The 18084-nt window shown below is 36.5% G+C and overlaps 3 protein-coding genes and 1 pseudogene across 3 annotated transcripts; 3 read left to right on the forward strand and 1 right to left on the reverse strand.

Annotated features, from left to right (window-relative positions):
- The first annotated feature begins 3724 nt into the window (after positions 1-3724).
- LOC111388389 (histone deacetylase 15-like) lies at positions 3725-5827 on the forward strand. Its single transcript, XM_023013070.1, has 3 exons — positions 3725-4032; positions 4114-4159; positions 4896-5827. Exons 1-3 carry the CDS (start codon positions 3974-3976, stop codon positions 5208-5210), a joined length of 420 nt encoding a protein of 139 aa, XP_022868838.1. The 5' UTR covers positions 3725-3973; the 3' UTR covers positions 5211-5827.
- Positions 5828-9084: 3257 nt separating this feature from the next.
- Positions 9085-12253, forward strand: LOC111388374 (NADH dehydrogenase [ubiquinone] 1 beta subcomplex subunit 10-B-like). Its single transcript, XM_023013054.1, has 3 exons — positions 9085-9435; positions 9534-9613; positions 11913-12253. Exons 1-2 carry the CDS (start codon positions 9147-9149, stop codon positions 9572-9574), a joined length of 330 nt encoding a protein of 109 aa, XP_022868822.1. The 5' UTR covers positions 9085-9146; the 3' UTR covers positions 9575-9613; positions 11913-12253.
- A 189-nt stretch (positions 12254-12442) lies between these two features.
- Positions 12443-13428, reverse strand: LOC111388360 (annotated as a pseudogene).
- Positions 13429-15346: 1918 nt separating this feature from the next.
- Positions 15347-17080, forward strand: LOC111388376. The gene is made up of 2 exons (XM_023013058.1): positions 15347-15834; positions 16722-17080. Exons 1-2 carry the CDS (start codon positions 15406-15408, stop codon positions 16893-16895), a joined length of 603 nt encoding a protein of 200 aa, XP_022868826.1. The 5' UTR covers positions 15347-15405; the 3' UTR covers positions 16896-17080.
- The last annotated feature ends 1004 nt before the right edge of the window (positions 17081-18084 follow it).

Consider the following 18084-nt stretch of genomic DNA (forward strand, 5'->3'; position numbering starts at 1 on the left):
CTTTGCACCTTACAACCCGAACTTAACAATAACCCGCTCAATGTAGCCTTTCTAACTCAAGAACATTCTCCGGTTCGTCCTCTCTTCTAATCTCCATACCCAGTATTTTTCTAACAGCCCCCATATCCTTCATCTCAAACTCTTTACCAAGTTGAGATTTCAACCTATCTATCTCCACCTTGCTTTTCGAAGCGATAAGCATGTCATCCACATACAAAAGAAGATAGATATAGTTACCTCCCTGAAGTTTTCGAATATAAATACAACAGTCATACTCACTTATGGAGAAACCATGCTTTAGCATGAAGGAGTCAAATTGCTTGTACCACTGCCGAGGAGATTGCTTCAATCCATATAGTGATTTTCTCAAGCGGCATACCTGATGTTCCTTATCCTCAACCTTGTAGCCCTCAGGTTGATGCATATAGATTTCCTCATCCAAGTCCCCGTGCAAGAAGGTGGTTTTGACATCGAGTTGTTCCAGCTCAAGATCATGATGAGCAACAATACTCAATAGCACCCGAATGGAAGTGTGCTTGACCACCGGAGAAAAGATCTCATTGTAGTCAACTCCCTCTCTTTGTGCAAACCCCTTAGCCATTAACCTTGCTTTGAATCTTGTACCACCGAGCTTGGTAGGATCCTCTTTCTTTTTGTACAACCACTTGCAACCAATAGCTTTCTTACTTATGGACAATGGAACAACCTCCCATGTTTGATTCTTGTGAAGTGATTCCATCTCTTCTTCCATTGCTGCCAACCAACTCTCACTATTGTTGTTTAAAATAGCTTCCTTGAAAGTGGCAGGCTCATCATCCTCCACCGAGAGTGCATACTCAACCAAATTTGTCTGCCCATAGTGCCTCAAAGGCTCGTCTGACCCCAACTTTAGAACTTGTTTGTAAGTAAGGCGTGGCCTAGAGGAAGCCAAGTTATCTGCAAGCTGTTGTTGTTGCTGTACCTGTACATTCTCTTGCTGAACCGCCTCTTGTTCAAGCCCATCATCACTCTCATCTTGAGTGTCTGCATGATGCTCCTCTTGAACATGCCTAGAACCAGGTTGATCTCTAGGTTCTATGTCAACAACTTGAGACTTTGTAGTCTCAACATCATCACCACCAGGCACTGTAGCTTTCAACGAAGCTATCATGGAGTTCTCATCAAAAGTAACAGCTCTGCTGATTATAAACTTAGAATCCTCTACACACCATAAGCAATAGCCTTTTACACCTACCGCATACCCCAAGAATGTAGCCTTCTTGGCCCTCGCATCAAGCTTTTCCTCATTGACGTGATAGTAGACTGTGCATCCGAATATTCTGAGTTTCTCATAATCTGCATGTTTTCCTGTCAATACCCTATAAGGTACATCTCTATCTAACCTTGAATGTGGAGACCGGTTCACTATGTAGCAAGCATTTGCAACCGACTCTGCCCACCATTCTCTGCCCAAACCAGCATAGGATCGCATACACATCGATTTCTCTCGAAATGTGCGATTCAGTCTTTTTGCGACCCCATTCTGTTACGGTGTATTCCTAACTGTCCAGTATCTCACAATGCCTTCCTTACCACAGAACTCCTTGAAAGCACCATCTGTATACTCAGTACTGTTATCAGATCGCAATGTCTTCAATGTCTTTCCTGTTCTGTTTTCAACCATTGCTTTCCACTTCTTGAAAGTGTCGAATACCTCATTCTCATGCTTCAAAAAATAAATCCAAGCATATCTAGAATAATCATCAACAAATGTAACAAAATACCTGGAACCGCCTTTGGAAATGACAAAAGTCGGACCCCATACTTCCGTGTGCACATAGTCTAGAATACCTCTGCTTCTATGTTTGCTTGGCTAAAACTGAACTCGGTGTGCTTTACCGTACACGCAATGCTCACAAAAATCCATGCAAGGCTTCTTCAAGTTCTTGAGCAAACGTTTCTTGACTAGCAGATCTAGCCCCTTTTCAGACATATGCCCAAGCCTCCTATGTCATAGCCGAGTGCACTCACATGGGTCTCCACCACTTCCACTTGTTCCAACCGCTACATCTTCTGTAACCGTAGTACCCTGAAGAGCATAGAGATTGCCTTCACGAATACCCTTCATCACAATCAAAGAACCATGAACAACCTTCTTTACTCAATTCCATGTTACAATCTTGCAACCACCGGAGTCTAAGGCACCAACAGAGATAAGGTTCTTCCACAAATCAGGAACATGTCTAACATCCATCAATGTTCTAACCACTCCATCATACATCTTGATTCTAATTGAACCGAGCCCCACCATTTTACAAGAATGGTTATTACCCATCAACACGGTTCCACCATCAGTGCTTCTATAGGTAGTAAACCACTTCCTATTTGGACACATATGGTAAGAGCATCCAGAGTCAAGAATCCACTTACCGAAGATTTCTTCATCACAAGAGATGGTGTAGCACTCATCGCTTTCCCCTCCTTTCGAGGCATAGCTAACCTCTTGCTTGACTTGCACCTTCCCGTTATTGTTGTTCTTATTGTTCTTCTTCGAACTCCTTTCGTTAGTACAATTCGCCTTGAAATGCCCAAGCTCGCCGCATTTGAAACAAGACATTTTCGCAAGAGGTCTAGAACTCGATCTAAATTTTTCTCCCTTACCCTTTGGTCGCACATTGCTTCTACCTCTTACAAACAATCCTTGAGCTTGCTCCTTGTTACCAATGGTAGACATGCCACTAGTTGCAATCTTTCGAAGATCATTCGCTAGAAGTGACGTTCTAGTGTCCTCCATCACAAGTTTATCACCCACAAGTATCAATGTTTGTGCTAGGTTCTCGTAAGACTTTGGCAATGAAAGAAGTAGTAGAAGTGCTTGATTATCATCATCTACTTTCACATCAATGTCCTTCAAGTCCGATATGCACCTATCAAACTTTTTGATGTACTTCCGGATTGGTGTACCTTCATCCTTCTTGCAAGTATACAATTTGGACTTCAAATAGATCCGATTAGTTAGAGTCTTCGTCATGAAGTTTGTCTCCAACTTTGTCCACACCTCCGCCGCCGTTTCCTCACCATCAACCAAGAAAGTAACATCTCTTTCAAGGCATAGAATGATAGACGCTCGTGCCTCAAGATCTAGCTCTTCCCAATCCTCGTCAGACATATCTATGCGCTTCTTCTCCTTTCCCGCCAATGCCTTGTGCAACTTTTAAGAAATTAACAAATTTTTCATTTGCATTCTCCAATATGAAAAATCATTCTTCCCATTGAATTTCTCTATCTCATACTTCCCAATCTTCACCGTTCCTCTAGTAGATATGATTTATCTACTTGTTTATCGAAAATAAACCAACAAAGTTCACTTGGAAATTTTCACAAACACCTTGTATGCACAACAAAGTTCAAGCCAACCCACCAAAAAATCGGAGCTTAACCACCCTGATTTAAGAAGATACTCTGATACCAAATTGTTGGGAAAACACTCTTCCAAAGATGCCCAAGATCAAACAAACTTGAAATGTGATAAATCTCAAACCACTTGAAAAGATAAGAAATTGGGGAAGAAATGATTTTTAAATATATATGAAGAACAATGGATTGGATTACTTGAACAAACCTCAAGTTAATCCCAAAGAAAGAAAAAATGGCTTTGAATTTATACCCAAGAAGAACAAAATCTTACTTGTAAAATTCTATCCAAGCCCTCTCTATTTTTCTCTCTCAAAATCGGGTGCTTAATTTGATGGGGAAAAAACCAACACATATATAATGTATCGGGCCGCCTAGGCGCCAAAATTCTATCCAAGCCCTCTCTATTTTTCTCTCTCAAAATCGGGTGCTTAATTTGAAGGGGAAAAAACCAGCATATATATAATGTATCGGGACGCCTAGGCGCCATTCTCTTCCTCTTCAACTCCTAAGTTTCTCACAATTTCCATTGGTTAAATCTGAGGAATTTGTTCGGGTTACTCCTTCTGGCTATGCACAAATGACAGAAATGTGCAGTGTTCTTTCAGGCGGGAAGTTATTGGTCATCCTTGAGGGCGGGTTTGCTAGTAATTTCTTCTCATCTACCTTAGATCCCTTAAAATTCTTTTTTCCTTTCACTAAAATTCCTGTCTTCTGCAGATACAATCTTCGTTCGATATCATCCTCAGCCACTGCAGTAATTAAGGTAAGTATCATCTGTTAATAAATCTTCTATGAATTGATGGCTATTAACTCTCTGGAGATCAATAAGCAACTTTGGTGCCATTTATGTGATTAGTATCTGCTTCTTGGTCAAGTAGTTGTAAACCTAGTTTCATAAGTCTTCACCCAGTCCTGGTTTCTCCACAAAACATAAAAAGGCCACTCTTCCTTTATCTTAACTCATCTTCACCATCACAAGAGGGAATCTTTTAAAAAATGAGACACGGAACCTTGAAATTGTGCTCCTGATTACGATGAGCTGTTATCTAAGGAGAACATACTTGCAGCTGGTATAAATGAAGCAGGGTGTGCCTCAATTCAAAAATCTTGAGAGTTGAACGAATATACTCTAGCGTAAAAACCTAAGGCATGAATACGATACATTTCCAATTAATATCTAGTCAAATAACTTTGTGTATGGTCTTGGGGATATAATGTTGTACACTTCTATTCCTAAACAAGAGTCTCAATTTATTTGAGAGAGAATTCAATGTAACTTGGAAATAACTGAATATTGGACCGTTAGATCTTGAATTGGATTTGTCAATCAACCGATACCAACCTGAATCTGATCCATATATAGTAACTTATTTTATTTGGTTTGGAGATGGGGATGGGTGCCGATCTTTGTTCTATTGTAGTATGCAATATATTTTTACTGCTGATGCATTCTTCTGTGTTCTCTTGGTTTGTCCTAATTCAATTCTCTGGTCATTAAGGTTTTACTTGGTGAATCTCCCAAATGTAATTTGGACTACGCAGTACCTACCAATGCTGGATTACGAACTGTTTTAGAGGTCCTAAAAATTCAGACAAAATATTGGCCTGCTCTGGAAACTAACTTTTCTAAGTTACAATCAGAATGGGGATCATATGCCTTCCATCATTCAAGCATAATCTCTTCAAAGCTCTTTCATCTGCCTCTTATCTTTCTCATTTGTTTATTTCCTCTTATAGTTTGTGGTCTAGCTTTATGCCTCCAACTCCCCTTTTCCCCTCGCTTGTTCCTATTGACATTAACAATTCAAACATAAAAATAAAAATAAAAATCCAGCACTAGTTCTTCTTTGCTTTGTTTATGGCTGAGGATGAAATTTTTGCTGCTCTGTTTTATCTTTTGCCTCACTGAAGGTGGTGATATTTTCTTCAACATCTAAACCATAGCAGAATTATAATTTCACTTTACTGCAATTAGTATTTGTTGTTTAGGCTATTAGGAGGACACTACTTTAGCAGGTTCATATTTTCTCGACTGACTGGCAATGCAATCCTTCCTGAAATTTTGACTATTTCCTTTCTTTTTCGTCGGAGAATGGCCTTCATAAAAACAGAAAAGAAAAAGAACACGAGCAGCAGTGCCACCATGGTGGAAACTGGAACGGAGGAGGTTATTGTACTGGGTCTTGTGCAAGCAGCATCGTTTACAATTGAAATGGTGCTAACTATTTTTTGCAGATATTAGTGTATCATTTTCTCTTGTAACTTCAACATGTGCCCCTAGCTGAGCTTTCAGGGAACCCTTTCTGTTCCAAGAGTGACTTTGTAATATTAGTGACGTTGCTACAAACAGATACACCCTTCCGAAGAAAAGGGGGAGAGAGAACATTATTGTATTTTTTAAATCCAAAATTGGTTCTCTCAGTGGTTGGCTTGAATTTCTAATCCAATGATTATCCTATTTTGAAATTACTGGCTTAAAGTTTGTTGGTATGACTTTTGCTCTTACTTTCTATAGAAGAGTTTTTAGAGGAACTGATATAAGTTTTGTTTGAAAACTAATTTTTAAAAATACTTCTACACTTTCATACTTTAGAAGTGCTTTTAAAGGAAACTACATTGGATCAACTACCTTTAAAAGCTCTTCTAACTAGAAGAAACGCTTTAAAAAAATTAGTCAAATAGGTTCAAAAGCTGTTTTTAGATCTCAAAAGCTCCTTTGGGGTTTCAAAAACGATGTCAAACGGGCCCTTGTTGATTTCATGGCAACTGAATTGTGCTAAAATAGTTATCTAATGCATAATAATAAAATATTAAAACTCCAAAGTAAAAGTGGTTTATATAGTACTTGTACATTTCATTCTGTTCCACCGGAGTTCCGACAAAGAGAAGGCCGAAATGACAAAAGAAGCAAGCAGTATAAGGACAAAACAAATTAGCAAGGAAAAAATTTTTTTGCAACAAATTACTCTCAATCGGAGTGTGATGAAATCTAGTATCCTGGAGCCTTGTAGGCAATGAAACTAATGCATTGCACTTGTCGAACGTTGTCGAATACAACGATCCTAACAAAGCCATTAGTGTATTCCATGACAGGATTGTCCAACTCGTTGAACACCTGTACAGCATATGCGCACCAGAACATAGGCAGCACATTTGTTTATTATTTAATGTAAAATTCACCAATGACCACCTAACTTCATACTTAGTGTCAAATTGGCCACTCAATTTGATTTCGCTTCACCATGACCACTCAACTTCATACATAGTTTTAGTCAAGCCATCCGATAACTTTATTTATCATAATCAATTGGAGGTCAATGTGACTCTAAATATGAAATTGGGTTGTCGTACTTCATACTTAGTTTTAGTCAAGCCATCCGATAACTTTATTTATCATAATCAATTGGGAGGTCAATGTGACTCTAAATATGAAATTGGGTTGTCGTGATGAAACAAAATCAAATTAGATGATCAATATGACACTAAGTATGAAGTTAGGTGGACACGGTAAAATAAAATTAAATTAGTTAGCCAATGTGGCACTAAGTATAAAGTTGGGTGATTATCTATGAATTTGACCCTTATTGATTAATATTTTTTTATATGAAATTAATATAAATATATTAGTGATCGGCATGTTGCACACTTTTATAATTTGTATTTATTTTTTTATTTTTTATTTTTTATTTTGGTTTAAATAAATCGGTGTTCCAAATTTTTCACATAATTTATTTTGGCCCACTAAGTCACTCGACGAGGCCACAAATAACTATCTAATCATAACCACATAAATTGTTTTGAAATGATAGTAACCTTTTCTTGTTTCTTTATTTTCCTTCTTTCTTCTTTGGGGACGAATCCAATCAAAGAAACCCTGCCCTTCTTTTATTTCATGTAAGCTGTTTAGGACAATGAATTAATCTAAGTTGATAGAAAATGCATGACAAAAATATTGACCTACACTCACAATGCGTGCAGGACTTACGTGCATTAAAAACTCCAAGAAAATGTGGGGCCCTCCTATTGTGAGTGTTCGATCAGGTTGCATGTCAATCATTTTTTATCTGTGTAGCTTGGTTGTAGTACAATCCTGAATCCTCATTCTATCGTTACCATCCCTATTACCTTCATCCTCAATCTCAACCTGGAAACCATTCACCGTAGGCTGCCTCCCACCCCGCCTTCCCAAGACTAATGCCACTTGCCTAACTATGTTTGATGATGTAGTTCATCAAAGAAGACATTAACTCGATAATGGAAATGCAAATCCAACGTTACTTTCAAATTGGCACGAGAATCAGAATTTTATCTTTATCGTCAAATAATGACACTATTAAAATGCAGGACGAAATTGAAAAACAATTGGTAGAAGAAAAGATACAAATCTTATGATAAGAGAAATTTTTAATTAAAATATAAACATTATTTAGATCTTAAATTAAAAAGTACGCTCAACATTATTCTTACCTTTAAAATTCAAAATCTACACAAAACACACACAAACACACAAAAACTTTGAGACAACCCCCAACCATTTTCGTCAGCACCATCCGGTCCATCCCTTGGCAATAAAAATCAAATTAGAAAAAGAAGAAAATTGGAGATAGAGATTTGGAGAGGGAACAAGGAAGAGAATGTACACAGAGAAAGAGATAGATGAGGGATGGGAAGCGAGGAAGAAAGAATGGGCAGGAATGAATTCTGACCGGGAGGTGTGGGGTTGAAAGATGAATAAATATATTTTATTTTATTTTAAATTTCTTTGTATTGAATTATTTTAATTGTTTTATATAGAAAATATAGAGTTATAATTTTGTTAATTTTAAAAATGGTTAAACATTTAATTTTTGGCCAATTAATGGTCATTCGGGCGGATCCATCCATAGGTTTTCAGACACACATTTACTCGAAGGTTTGAAACTTAACGGTTTAAGATGGGTGCTACATATTTTTGAAGGTTTGGAAAATGTGTTACAAATTTCTTTTAAATATATGAGATTCGAGCATACACGATATTCGAGATATATTATAAAACTTGCCAAGGTATGCATGTGAAATATGAACAAGGTATGTGATTATTAAGGCTTAGTATCGTTCCAATAGCAATGGTCATTCGAAAAGTTGGAACAATGGACTAGATTCAAAACGACATATTATCAATCCTTCATTCATGTTTTATTGTATAGTAAATTGACATTTTGTTTGACAAAATTTATTAATTATTTCAAAATCATCAAACTTTATTTCAGTTATACATTTAATAGATTCATAAGTATTATTCACTTAGATCTACCATTTCTTGAAATCTCTTTTCTGATTTAAAATCGTGGTGTAACGTGTATCCTCGCTTGTTTCGATCATGGAATAGATGAAATAAATCTTTTTTAAGGGTCACGTCCTTCACTCTATTACCTTCTATTTGAACTCTGACACTTCTCTCTTTCCTCCTCATTCCCTACTCATTTATATTTATTTACAATTAAATCATTTATAAACTCTTTTCATTCGAAGACAAAAATTTTGTTGTTAGTGGCCAATACGCACAACCTGTCCATCGAAGAACAAAATTGAAAGTTGTAGGATAACACTATAAAGAAAATTAGAGTATGGACTAAGTTGAAAATATAGACAATAAATGAGGAACTAAATCTGAAATTTTCTCATTCATAAATCAAAACCCCCAATCCCCACTCTTTCTCGTCTTCTACGAAGAGACAGAACGAAATTCAAATCGGAGGAACTCAGGTGATATGGGTCGCAAAAAGGGAGTATTCTTCAGTGACGAGGGTGCCCCGGATGACTTCGACCCGGATAATCCTTACAAGGACCCGGTGGCCATGCTGGAGATGAGGGAGCATTTGGTGAGGGAGAAGTGGATCGACATCGAGAAGGCCAAGATTCTCAGAGAGAAAGTGAAGTGGTGTTACCGTGTAGAGGGAGTCAATCACCTACAGAAGTGCCGCCACCTCGTTCAACAGTACCTCGACGCCACTCGAGGCGTCGGCTGGGGCAAGGATCACCGCCCTCATTCCCTCCACGGTGCCTTCCTTTTTTCCGGTGTTGATTTGGGCCTTCTTTCGATGAATTGATTTTGTGTGATAAATAATTGGTTTGGGACTTTGGGTTGTGACTTGTAGGTCCAAAGGTGGAGACTGAGGCTGAGGCTGAGGCCGAATGAGCGACTGATTAACTGAGCTTTGAATCCGAATAATTTGAGGTAATTCCACTGAATGTTTGTTGATCTGTTATTATTATTACTGGCCGTATTGCAGTTTTTCATTGATTTGTGCTATTTTGATTATATATTTGATTAGAAAATGGATTATGATTCTTTTTTTCTATTTTATTCAACAATTCAGGAAAAAGAATTCGAGTAAAATGGAAAGTATGCCCATTTTTGTCAGATATAAAAACGCTGATTTATTAGTTTGGTTTTCCAGAATGTTGGGGTAAAATTCGGATGTCTTTTTCATTACTGAATTGAACCACTGTGTAGTCTCATATGTGAAATCTGTATCTTTTCATCTCCTTATATTCTGCAGTTTGATTTGTGAATCTTGTATAGCTAGGCAATGGAATTTTTTGCCAAATATGAAATAACACCACCAACCCTCCTCCATCCCCAAACATGAGCCTTTTCAATGAGAGGTATCATGTGGGAAGGTGACCAGTAAGCTCAGCAAGAGCTAACGAAACAAATAATCAAGCAAGCAAGCAAGCAAAACCTATTCCTTACTTTTTAGGTTAATTACTTGGGTTTTTTACATGTTCAGTAACAGATTCATAGGATTTGATCATATGACCGCCAAACAATACTTCCTAGATTGTGACAATTCGTAAGGCTAATTTTATGTTGTCTTGATGCTTTGCTTCAGCCAACTACTATCATCAGCTACTTCTAGCTTCTTTAGTTGCCCTTCCATTTTGCTGTAGTTTTACTGATTTATTTTGTATTGTTTTTGAATGAACATATCAAATGAAGGTAATAATATATGGCTGTAGATGTGGGTTCTGCCACCGCCGGATGGAGAGAGAATTTTCATTACCTTGGTCCTACGTCGAATTGATTGATGGTGATTGAAGATTTTAAATATTTTTTCCTCCCTTTTCTACGAATATTCTTTTTTCCCTCTTTCCAGTTCAATGGCTCTAGTTTTCTGCCAATGGAAATCCAAAGCAACTTAACATTTAGTGTAACACTGAAAGAAAGAACCTAAATAAATGCAATTCTTTGTCCAGCATGTGCTCTGTATTTTATCATTCTGAATTTTATCGCGAGCTGATGCTTTATCGTTTGTTTACTGACATTGATGATGAATTGATCATGGTTTGCCAAAAGATTGATTGATTCTTCATGCATTTTACGCACTACAACTAGCATCCCCTCTCTTGTTATTAGTACAGATTATAAGATAGGTTGCTAAAACAAGTTCTTGAATCGTGAGAAGAAAGGGCAGAAAAATGAGCCCACCCCAAGCAAACATTTGCAGGACTGAGTTTTTTATTTTATTTTTATTATTATTATTATTTTTTAAATGCAGATTCAATCTTTAGCTCTGTATGTGAAATACGTTCAAAGTGTGCATGCAAATGTCCTGCTCTAAAAAGAGAGCATGCCGTGTGGCCTTGAGTTAATGTTATGATGGGTCCTACAACCTATCTTTGATTGTAAAGATTGTTGTGGTGCACAATCCTAGTTTTGTGCATTTAAAGGCATCAGTCCTTGGACGTACAATATTCACTCCATAAAGTCAAACTAATTGATTTTTTTTTTTTTTTCGCACTATGACAAACATTCTTTTTGATAGTCATAATATGCCACGTCAAGTGATCGGTAATTTCCATCACGAATATGGTTATTCGAATCTTTTATGAGAAGTAGGACATGATAACTCCCAAAGTTGTTACAAATATATCTCCTGAATTCTCTGTACCACAGTTTTGGAAGTCATATGGTGTACGAACATATAGTACAATTTGTCCCCTTCAACCTGTTATTGGTTTCGTTCATTAAGATGAATCACCTGGAACCAAGAACTCGAGCAAATCTTATGGCCCCTTCGTTCTGAATAATATTTAGTTCTCAGTTGATTTGACCAATTTGTATATTAAATAGTAATCACAAAAATTTTCTTTTTCCTTTTTTTACCAAACTTATATTTGACGTCTTTTAATGGTTTTAATGAACTCAAAATGTGCTTTTTAAGGGCCATCAGGCTCAGAACTGTGAAAACCCACAATTGCTAATGCTTGTTTCCGTTTTCAAGGGGTTTCTCCTTCTTGGACCATTCTCTGGTTTCGATAAACGGTTCTGTTTAGTTTCTTGGGAGTTTAGAAAATCCTTGATGCTTTTTTCAATTGCTTAGGTGGTATTGAACTCTTGCTTCGAATCCCAATGGACATTCATACTGTTTATATCTTCCCTTTTAAGGGAAAAAAAAGAGCAAAAAGGGAAAAGCTCCTTAATTCTATGAGTTCTCTCATTTTGCTCATATATTCCTTCTCATTTTTTGCAGGTGATCGAATTCAGGCAGCCGGCAAATCGAACAGTCTATTGAGCTCTTTTGCTTCAGTTAAGACTTTTGTTATCGAGATTATGTCTTTATTTTCATTCAGACGTAGAGGCCAACGGTCGGCTGATTTGGTTTTCATAGTTGTTTTCTTTTCTTCATGTTTGAAACTGCTGGTGACCTCATACGAGCAATGCACATATCAAAATGATGCAATAAGTTGCTTTATATCCGGGACTTATACTGTGCTGCATTCTTTATTGAGTGCAAAATTAGTGCTGCATTCTTTATCGAACGCAAAATTAACATTTTTTCATCAAATTTGTGAGGCAAAATTACTGATGAAAGTCCTCTTAGCTATAATATACAATTCCTTCAATTAATTATTACATCATTAGATATAAACAAACATAAACATATCCAAATTCGTAAGCTAGAAACTTGGATGTGTAGTGTGTTTTTCATGATACTTTATTCATTTGGTAAGAAAAAGCGGACCCTGCAAAAGTTGTCTGCTTTACAAATCGACCTTTCATTCAGGGCCTCTTCTCTGTGTTCAATTTCCTAACTTCATATCGATTTTTCTTTGAGAACAAGTCTCTTTTCCCTGTACGTTGATACTCTTGCTCTTCTTCCGGTCTCATTTTTCCACAACTGTCCACTGAGCCCATCGTATAAATTAAGGACGCCTTCCCCAAAGGTATCCTAAAGATTTATTTTGATCATACCATCAATTCAGTTAAATCAAAATATGTCCAATCTTTTGCATAATCTAATTATATTCATTCTCAAGGAACTATGCTGAAATTTGGTACATGAAGATGGTTCTATTATAATCCTATGAATCACAATATCTTTAGGTATTTGTATTAATTTACCTGTTTCAGGATGTTTGATGCAGACGATGAATTAGATAGCAGTGGATGATATATTACATACCAAGCATGCAATTTAAGCTTTTAGATAAAGTGATTCAGTAGGAAAAAAATCAAAAAACTGAACAAAAACTCGTTAAGGTCGAACTGATCGGGTGGAATACCATTTGTCCACGGAGAACCTTGACTAGCCCGAGCAGCGATAACTGCCTCATAGTTGAGCCTTAAAAACACCCTCTTATTGACTTCTGCTTCTCTTTGACAATCATTAATGTTAACGGTTCCCAGAACCTTGTTCTCTTCATATCTTCTTCTCCAGTCAATAATGGAGATTCATAATCAGAATTCCAGCTGAATGTTTTCCTAGCCATATCCAATGCTGAATCCAAATGACACGCTATAATGGCTTTCATTTCATCGTCATAGTCCTTAACTTGTACCCATTTTTCGATTATATCTTCGTCTTTACTATCCATTCTTCCCAACCTTAATTCAATCTCATGAGGATCCTCAAGTCCTGTTCCTAATAAACTCTCTACATCGGCTTAAAACTCTGCGAGCTCAGCATCACAAGTAATAAATGCTTGAAAATCCAAATCACGTTCTTTTTCATCATTCTCCGTTGGATTTCATGCTGTAAGAATGTCAGCATCCAAAGGGGTCAAAAACAGGAACCCTATGCCGCAGGAGTCGCTTCACTGTTAGTCTCCGGGATTAGAAGAGATGGTTTCAAACAAAAACCTTAAGAACACGAAATTTGGAATTCATCAAATTATAAAGAAAAATAAACTCACAAATTTTTATTAATGAATAATGGTCAAAAAACGAAATACCTCCCTCATTTATAAGGGTTTGCATGGAAACGTAATTTAAAATTTAAAACAACTAAAATTAATGAAAACAAAATTTAAGCAAACTAAAATTGAGAAAAAAAAAAATTCAAAATAAACTAAATGACAAAATAGCGCCAAAACTTTAAAATCAGTTTTTGAGTTCTAAATGAATTCGAATGACCGAAATTCATCGTACATCACAGCATAGTGATGAGTATTATTCGTCTCGTCCTCTTTTCAGGATGGTTTTATGGGTCCAATCCAGAGTTCAAATGTTTTCCCCCTACTATTACATTTTTCCCATTATGTCCTACATCAGTTGTAGTAGAGTTAATTTTGCCTGTCATGGAGTTCTACTTCTAGCCTTTCGAATAAATCCCCAATACCAAACTGTTCCTGAATCTTCGTTTCCTGTTGCCTTAAAAGATGAGGATTAAAGTGAAACCCTGTTGTGTCGACTAGCCAACTGGTTAGCCAAATGCACCGATGCATCGCGCGATTGGCATAGAAAGTGTCATCAGCCAAACAATACCATCGAGCCCTCTTCCTTGGCCGTTTTGCCTCCGAGGATGCTTGCAGTTTTTCTTTCGGTATTCATCGTATAAAGCTACGATTTTGTGAAAGAAACGAAAGTATTATATTTGGAACATAAAGGTTTGGTAATTCAGTTGAAACAGTACCCAAGTGAACAGGGAACATTGACGCTTTTGGTGTATTTGTGTAGACACAAAGAACAAATGGGTACAAACAGTAGTGGTCATTTTCGTATTGCATTTCATAAACACTTACTAGTCTCATTATTTGTTAACCGCACTAAGATCTTTTTTAATTTTGCTAAAAATCAAAATTTTAGTAAATTTTGACAAAAATCGATGAAATATGTGGTTGATAAAAGTGATAGGTCTCGTGAAATGTGTGGCTAAAATTATTTATTGATTTCGACTTTGACTTTATCAAGTTTTTAGCAAAACGAAACCTAGGCTAAATAAATGTTTGATTTATTGCATTGCTAATTTAGAGACAAATTTTGAGGGCATTGCAAATTCACTATGGTTTTTGTGATGGCGAGGTTTTGCAGTCACATACTAATGAAAAATCGACAAGCATTATATCAACAACCGCTCTACTAATCAAGGTTCATTGAAATTTGTGAAAATTAGTGTATAAATAGATAATTATTATATTGATTTAAGATTTATTATTTTTGTCTACCAATTCTCAATTAGGTTATTAGTTTTTCTGTTTGTCAAACTAAGAAACATGAATAGGATAATCAAATCATGCCAAACATTTAAGTTTAGTGACTCAATTGTAACAAAACTAAGTTTAAGAAATAAATTGGAATAAAATAAAATGTTGAGGTACCAATAACATTTTCAATTCGTACAAAAACTATTAGAGGATGGATAGTAGAGTTAGAAAGGTCTTAACATTTTTATTTATTTTGTCACCTGAATTTTGATTGGTTGAGCTCAAAGGTTTATCCTAAAATCTGCATTCTTACTGGCTGTTTGTCTTAATTTTGGAATAATGATATTTGTAAGCGCAATTTAAAAACAAGATATTTGGTTAGATATTATAGTTATGAACCGTGCTGGATATGCAGACCCCTGTCAGATAACACTAAGCGTGGAGTTAACACGAATTATTATATTATTTTTTTTCACGTGGGGCCGGTGAGGGGTCGGTAAAACCCTGTACAGAGCATTCTCCTATAGTCATTGACTATCTAAAGATATATGGTCATTTCTCATCCACACAGCCCTCCTCTCTGCCCTCAGCCACTTCCCAATGGCTCTCATAGCTAATCGACTCCTCTGTTACACCTCCACAAGAACACCGTACACCCAACTCCCTCTACGCCGTCCATTCTTCATACCATCATCCCCATCGTGGTCTCATCAGCCAAGAACATCATCTTCCACAGTCTCGGCGAATCCCAAAAAGCTCTCTTCATCATCAAGAACCGGAAGATATGACAGTAAGAACAGAAGAAGCTTAGTTTCAACTAAGGAACAACAACAAGAAGAAGTAGTAGTAGAAAAACAAGGGATAGATGAGATTTCAGTTGATAACAACAGTGCTACTATCGCAGCTGTTGATGATGGATTTGTAATGCCAGAGCTTCCCGGAGAAAAACCTGACTTCTGGGAAGGTCCTCAGTGGGATGTTCTTGGGTTCTTTCTACAGTACATGTGGGCTTTTGGTATCGTTTTCGCGGTAATTTATGTTTAATCTCTGAATCCCGTGATCTTTACTTGCTCTTACATTTCCGTTCCGCGGTATTATTATTCTCGATGCAATGGAAATATGAGGTTAAATCTAGGACATAACAATCTAACGTAGATAATTGTGTAAGATGTGATATTAGGAACAATCAATAAAGCTCTCATATTGTATTATTAGATTAGTATGTGTTCAGTTATTTGGTAGGAGTTGATACAATTCATAGTATCACAGACTGCAATTTTAGCACACGAGGTTCCGCGCCTCGAGAATCTTTCTCCCCTTTCTTTGGTCGGTAAGCCAAAAACAACTAGCATGCGCACACACGTTTATGGGTAGGGTGTCAGACAATACTCGTATACGAGGACATCATTAGTGCACTATTCGATAATATAGTTAAAATATTTAGCTGTTGACGACCTTGTTGTGCCATATGGGAAGAGGACTATGCTCGGTGCATGACACATGGGATTGCAAATTTCTAGGACATGTTTAACACTCCACCGCCGCACCACAACTGAGCCACTAGGGAATCCTCCTCCATGAGAAACGTCACAGGCATAATAAAACCGACTTTCAATGCGAGGTAGAAGTTGAAGTAATCTTCTGCCACACCGATGATTCCCCATCCCTCAAACATACATGCTCGAGACCAACTCTTAAATTTTCAGATCCGACTATCGACCCTTCAAACCTCTTGTTCATTTTCCATTTGCATATGGCATACTGTGATACTGATCCTGTTTGAAAGGAAGCCCTTCATATATATGCAGTTTCCTTAAGTTATCTAATTAAAAGTAAATATTGCTCTCTCCCTATTTGCGCTATCATGTTCATTATCTCTGGATTTGCGATTGACAATGGCATCTTCTTGTTTCTAGTTAATTGCTTGTGGCATTGCTGTGGCCACATATAATGAGGGAGCAACAGATTTCAAGGACACTCCAGTTTACAAAGAATCAATCCAATCTCGAGAGCTTTTAGATGAACCAGACACGTCTAATTCAGATGTTTTTGAATCAAATCCAACCGAACAGGCTCCTACTTTGGACTAGTCTTTGGATTTACTTGCAAATTTTGGAGCAAGAAAGATTCCACCTGCAGGTCTCCAATTCCATTTACAAGGTATTTTTGCATAGAAATAAGTAATTCTGTTATTTTTTTTCGCTACATTTCAGAAATGAAATTGAACCACGTCTATGTGGGTTTACGGGCTCAGCTTCTGATGCTATTTTTTTTATTTTTTTTTTATTTAATCCATTATACCAAAGTCAAAATTGGTTCTTCCAGTTAGTAAGATTTGGATGGACTCATCCATTCTACACGAGAAAGAGATAAATTTGGAGTGTGCGTGAGATTGGTTAATGGAAATGTATGGAAAAAGAGAAGAATGCGATCTTTCACAAAGCAAATATGTCATCTATGTCGAAAAATCTTTCAAAATTAGAAGATAATTCGGTCAACGGAGCGTTAGGCTTTGACAATTGATAAAAACAGTCATGGCAATTTGGTTTGAGGCATAGTCATATGTTGGAGTATTGACGTAAGTTTGATGTTTGAGAGTGTTTAAATTAAAATTTAAGTAATTATAGGCTTTTTTACCTACAACTTAAATAATCAATTATGCTATGCCAAACATGCACAAATATTTGGACTTTGGATAACAAAACACCATAATTCCTTGAGGCCGGCCGTGTACAACTTGCAAAGCTTACTTGTGTAAATATTTTTAGGAAATGATTATTTAATTTCTATATATTAGATAAAGGAAACTCTTTGTCCCATTGAATTTGAGAGAATTGACATTCTTTTAAATCCAGATCTAGGTGTGTCAATTGGGGTCCTATCGATTGTACACGCACTTGTATTTGTATAATGTGTATTTATACGCATGTATATTTCATAATTAACGTTATTTTGAAAGTTATGCCTACTCCAATATGACTGAAAAATCTGAAAATACTTTAGTTTGATTTAGGGATGACAATAACGCGGGATGCCGAAAATCCTCTATTACCTTCATTCTTAATTAGTTATTTTTTAAAAATACAATTTCAACAAAAAAAATAAAAATAAAAAATTCAAAATAAAGACCATATCCCTCCTCCTTGAGTTAATAATCCAAATGGTCATTGAACTTTATAAAAAGTTTTTTCGGGTCATCAAACTTTAAAAATCATTCAAGTTATCATTGAACTTTACATAAGGTTTTCACGAAATCATTGAACTTTACAAAAAGTATTC

This window comes from Olea europaea, unplaced genomic scaffold, assembly GCF_002742605.1.
Source record: "Olea europaea var. sylvestris unplaced genomic scaffold, O_europaea_v1 scaffold489, whole genome shotgun sequence".
NCBI lineage: Eukaryota > Viridiplantae > Streptophyta > Magnoliopsida > Lamiales > Oleaceae > Olea > Olea europaea.

What these genes read in the sequence shown, in the direction of transcription:
- LOC111388376 (XM_023013058.1), top strand. Translation starts at nt 15,406, where the DNA reads ATGGCTCTCATAGCTAATCGACTCCTCTGTTACACCTCCACAAGAACA. An exon ending in CTTTTGGTATCGTTTTCGCG is followed by an intron (nt 15,835 to 16,721) that starts GTAATTTATGTT and finishes TCTTGTTTCTAG; the next exon opens with TTAATTGCTTGTGGCATTGC.
- LOC111388374 (XM_023013054.1), top strand. Translation starts at nt 9,147, where the DNA reads ATGGGTCGCAAAAAGGGAGTATTCTTCAGTGACGAGGGTGCCCCGGAT. An exon ending in CCGCCCTCATTCCCTCCACG is followed by an intron (nt 9,436 to 9,533) that starts GTGCCTTCCTTT and finishes TGTGACTTGTAG; the next exon opens with GTCCAAAGGTGGAGACTGAG.
- LOC111388389 (XM_023013070.1), top strand. Translation starts at nt 3,974, where the DNA reads ATGACAGAAATGTGCAGTGTTCTTTCAGGCGGGAAGTTATTGGTCATC. An exon ending in TTGGTCATCCTTGAGGGCGG is followed by an intron (nt 4,033 to 4,113) that starts GTTTGCTAGTAA and finishes TGTCTTCTGCAG; the next exon opens with ATACAATCTTCGTTCGATAT. An exon ending in CAGCCACTGCAGTAATTAAG is followed by an intron (nt 4,160 to 4,895) that starts GTAAGTATCATC and finishes CTGGTCATTAAG; the next exon opens with GTTTTACTTGGTGAATCTCC.